Source organism: Sinocyclocheilus grahami, unplaced genomic scaffold (assembly GCF_001515645.1).
Source record: "Sinocyclocheilus grahami isolate Dianchi unplaced genomic scaffold, SAMN03320097.WGS_v1.1 scaffold25218.1, whole genome shotgun sequence".
NCBI classification, from domain to species: Eukaryota; Metazoa; Chordata; class Actinopteri; order Cypriniformes; family Cyprinidae; genus Sinocyclocheilus; species Sinocyclocheilus grahami.
In genome coordinates this window covers 1,795-2,733 of record NW_015519738.1, presented here as the reverse complement: position 1 = coordinate 2,733, position 939 = coordinate 1,795, and the positions used below count along the sequence as shown (strand labels likewise).

Below are 939 nucleotides of genomic sequence, written 5' to 3'. Positions count from 1 at the left end.
ACACACACACACACACACACACACATGTATATACACACACACAATATAGTGGGATGTACAGTTCTGATTGTGATGAATACCTGTTTTTCCACAGTGTCTTTGAAGGTGAACTGTCAGAAACAATGCCCGTCGTTCATGCCTCTATAGCAGGATGTCGAATCATTGGCAGAATGTGTGTGGGTGAGAAAATATATCCAATCCAATTTATTTTACAAATTTGTGATCGATTGACATCATTTTTGTTTCTTGTATGCTGATTGAAATACAGGTCATCGTAAATAATGTAACAAGACCTTTAATGTGATGAAACTGAGTCGGGTCAGAGTAGGTCTTGGTATGTTTTTACGTCCCCATACGTGATGTATAATAGATGTTGTGTGTCTGTCTTGGGATGCTCTTCTTCTGCAGGAAATCGTCACGGTCTCTTGGTGCCCAACAACACGACAGATCAAGAGTTACAGCACATTAAGAACTGCCTGCCAGATTCAGTGCGGATTCAGAGAGTAGAAGAGCGTCTTTCTGCGCTGGGGAACGTCATCGCTTGTAACGACTATGTTGCTCTAGTTCATCCTGATCTTGACAGAGTAAGAACATCCCTAATGAAAGACTCTCTGAAATGAGTTTGCTTTCTCCGAACCTTAAATGGGCTTTAATGGGAATTATTGTCCACAGGAAACAGAAGAGATTCTTGCAGACACTCTCAAGGTGGAAGTGTTCAGACAGACGATTGCGGAGCAGGTGCTTGTGGGTAGTTACTGCACCTTCAGTAACCAGGGAGGCCTCGTCCACCCCAAAACCTCCATAGAAGATCAAGATGAACTCTCATCACTCCTGCAAGTACCTTTAGTGGTGAGTGACTGCTCTCTGACAATCCGTTCATTTGGACAAATCAACATGGTTTCTGAAGGATCATGTGACACTGAAGACTGGAGGAATGAT

General features: G+C 42.9%; 1 protein-coding gene across 1 annotated transcript in view; it reads left to right on the top strand.

The window, feature by feature from the left end:
• The first annotated feature begins 71 nt into the window (after window positions 1-71).
• LOC107580131 (eukaryotic translation initiation factor 6-like) overlaps window positions 72-939 on the top strand; it is a 2,430-nt gene continuing 1,562 nt past the window's right edge. Inside the window, exons 1-3 of the mRNA XM_016265873.1 lie at window positions 72-180; window positions 409-584; window positions 673-849. Coding sequence (XP_016121359.1) covers window positions 123-180; window positions 409-584; window positions 673-849 — 411 coding nt within the window. The 5' untranslated portion in view covers window positions 72-122. The remainder of the gene's footprint in view (window positions 181-408; window positions 585-672; window positions 850-939) is intronic.